The sequence below is a fragment of the Penaeus vannamei genome, chromosome 18 (assembly GCF_042767895.1).
Source record: "Penaeus vannamei isolate JL-2024 chromosome 18, ASM4276789v1, whole genome shotgun sequence".
In the NCBI taxonomy this organism is placed as follows: Eukaryota; Metazoa; Arthropoda; class Malacostraca; order Decapoda; family Penaeidae; genus Penaeus; species Penaeus vannamei.
Genome location: NC_091566.1, coordinates 10,879,507 through 10,882,006, shown reverse-complemented (window position 1 = coordinate 10,882,006; position 2,500 = coordinate 10,879,507). Strand labels below are relative to the sequence as shown.

The following is a 2,500-nucleotide window of genomic DNA, read 5'->3' as shown; positions in this document are numbered from 1 at the left end:
CGTCGGCGTCGAAGTTGACGGACACCTCCTCTCCCTCGGGGTCCACGAAGGCGAAGGCGCCCGTGACCTGGAAAGGGAGGAGGAGGCGCGCTGGCGTCAGAGGAGGAAGGGAAGTGCCTGCTGAAGAAGAAGGAGGAGGAGGAAAAGAAGAAGCAGAAGAAGAAAAGAAGATAATCATGAAGATACAGAGAAAAACTTGGGGAAGGTGAAGAAGAAAATGATGCTCTTAAGAGAACCAAAGAGAAAAGGTGAATAGTTTCAGTGAAGAACAAAAAACGCAGATAGATAATGCTGGCCAAGCTGTAATTACTTCAGACGGACGAACTGAGGTTATCATCATGAAATTCCACAAAAATGTGATTAAAATCAGCTAAAATTCGCAAATGCATTCCAGTGAGATGAAAGACGGGTGTCATCTTGCAAGAATCTGTCTGAAAAAGTTACAATCTGGATGAGGTAATATCCTCGCAATATGAATGAGCGAGGTCATCATCTTTGCCTCTAAAACTGTGTTAAACAGTTGCATCAAAAATATTATGCAATGGCCTCATTGCAGCGGTCTTATGCATTCAAACGGTATTGCGTTTGTATTCTTATGCAAAAAGCATCAACCTCATTGACCGAGATTGGTCCTCTCGTATTTTCGCGCCTCTTCTTCTTGACCTTTTCTTCTGATGCTTTTTTTCTTGCTCTTCCGTTTCCTCTTCTTTCCTCATTTCGATCTCGTCTTCTCGCAGCTTCTCGTCCCCTTTTACTTTTACCTGTTTTACCTCTTCCTTCTCGTCTTCTCTTCCATCTCCTCCTCCTCCTTCACCCATTCCCCTTCCCGCCCTTCGTCCGGTGCTTTTGTTGCATGCGGCGACGCCCCTCGACCCCATCTCCCTGGCGAAGTTCCCGTCGAGCGGTGGCGTCGCGGGAGGCGGCCCGCGTGGTTCGCCTCGCTGGGCCTCAGTCTTCGGCGGGTGGGGTCGAAGGACGCCTTCGGGGTCGGGGCGGGGGATGGCTTTTCTTGCTGGAAAGTCTCATCTCAAAAAAAAAAAATAATAAATAAAAAAAAAATCCGTAAGGGGTTAAGGTGATTCACGGAACCATCCCTTCGATTCTGATAATGCAATAATTTGAATTGACACATTGCGTATATGTGTGTGTGTGCACAGGATGTGTGCTACACGCCCACACGCACGCCCGCGCGCGCGCACATACATACATACATACACACACACACACACACACACACACACACACACACACACACACACACACACACACACACACACACATACACACACTCACTCACACACACACGGCAAACGACGCTTCATGTTGCTGACGGAAGCAGCACTCACCTTCCCGTCAGCGTCCCTCTGCTCGGAGCGCGACTGCTGCGGGAGGGAGAAGGAGAACTCGTAGGTGCCGTCGGCGTTCTGGCGGAGGTTCTGGCTGATGGCCTTGAAGGTGGAGAGAAGCGGCCCCTCGTATCCGTCGCGGGACTCGGCTGCGCTGAAGGGGGCGCAGGTCAGGCCCAAGAGGACGATGAACACCTGAAGAAGGAGAAGGAAAGTGGTCAGAGAGGCTCTTTCATCTACGAGTTGAAAAAGGTACATGCATTCAATAAAAACGTCTATAGAGTTTCGATGTTGTAGTTATATGTATATATATATATATATATATATATATATATATATATATATATATATATATATATATATATATATATATATATATATATATATATATATATATATATATATATATATATATATATATATATATATATATGTATGTGTGTATATATATATATATATATATAGATATAGATTTAGATATAGATATATATATATATATAGATATAGATATAGATATAGATATATATATATATATATATATATATATATATATATATATATATATATATATATATATATATATAACCCGCTAAGATCCTCACCACAATCGACATGTTGCGAATGGCTTTAAAAGAGTTCAACAAAATTCCCAAGATGTGGTATGTGCAGCCTGAGCAGTCGTATCGAGTTCCCCGTGTAAGTTCGTTTCGGTCGTTTTATCCTTAAGTTTCGCAAAGGGAACACGATCGGACCAGTCGGCGCCACCTCTTCTCCTCTTCCCCGCTGTACGACAACTCGTAACTGCTCCCGCGGCCCCGACAGTTTTATACGTGTATCAAGGTAGCGGAGGCCGTCGGTTGGGAGCAGGTTGCCTTTCACGCGGACGCCGGTTTTACTGCCTCACCGCCGGGCTGACCGCGCGACCCCCTTGAATGGGCGGGCGAGGCGGCCCACGTGAGCCGGGCGCCCACTCCGCATTTCGCGGTTTTCGTCGCACAAGGAAAGCCGGAGAGAAGTAATCGGGGAATTAGTTTACCGGATCCGACGTGTCATCCTTAGCAAAAACGGCAGAGACGGAATTTTCGCATGAGTGAGCAGTTTTTAGGCGCCGGAGCATCGTACATCCGGCAGCCACTTGTAAACAACGCGGACCC

At 46.0% G+C, this 2,500-nt stretch overlaps 1 protein-coding gene across 2 annotated transcripts in view; it reads right to left on the bottom strand.

The window, feature by feature from the left end:
- The window catches only part of LOC113808467 (protein starmaker), a 44,295-nt gene that overhangs the window by 1,582 nt on the left and 40,213 nt on the right, over positions 1-2,500 (bottom strand). The window contains exons 1-3 of one of the 2 annotated variants that reach the window (XM_027359883.2): positions 1,949-2,154; positions 1,347-1,541; positions 1-67 (exon numbers count right to left, since the gene is read on the bottom strand). The exon at positions 1-67 is cut by the window's left edge and continues 38 nt beyond it. In XM_027359883.2, coding sequence (XP_027215684.2) covers positions 1-67; positions 1,347-1,541; positions 1,949-1,960 — 274 coding nt within the window. In that variant the 5' untranslated portion in view covers positions 1,961-2,154. Of the gene's footprint in view, positions 68-1,346; positions 1,542-1,948; positions 2,155-2,500 lie in introns of those variants that run through there. The other variant, XM_027359882.2, reaches the window with a different exon arrangement.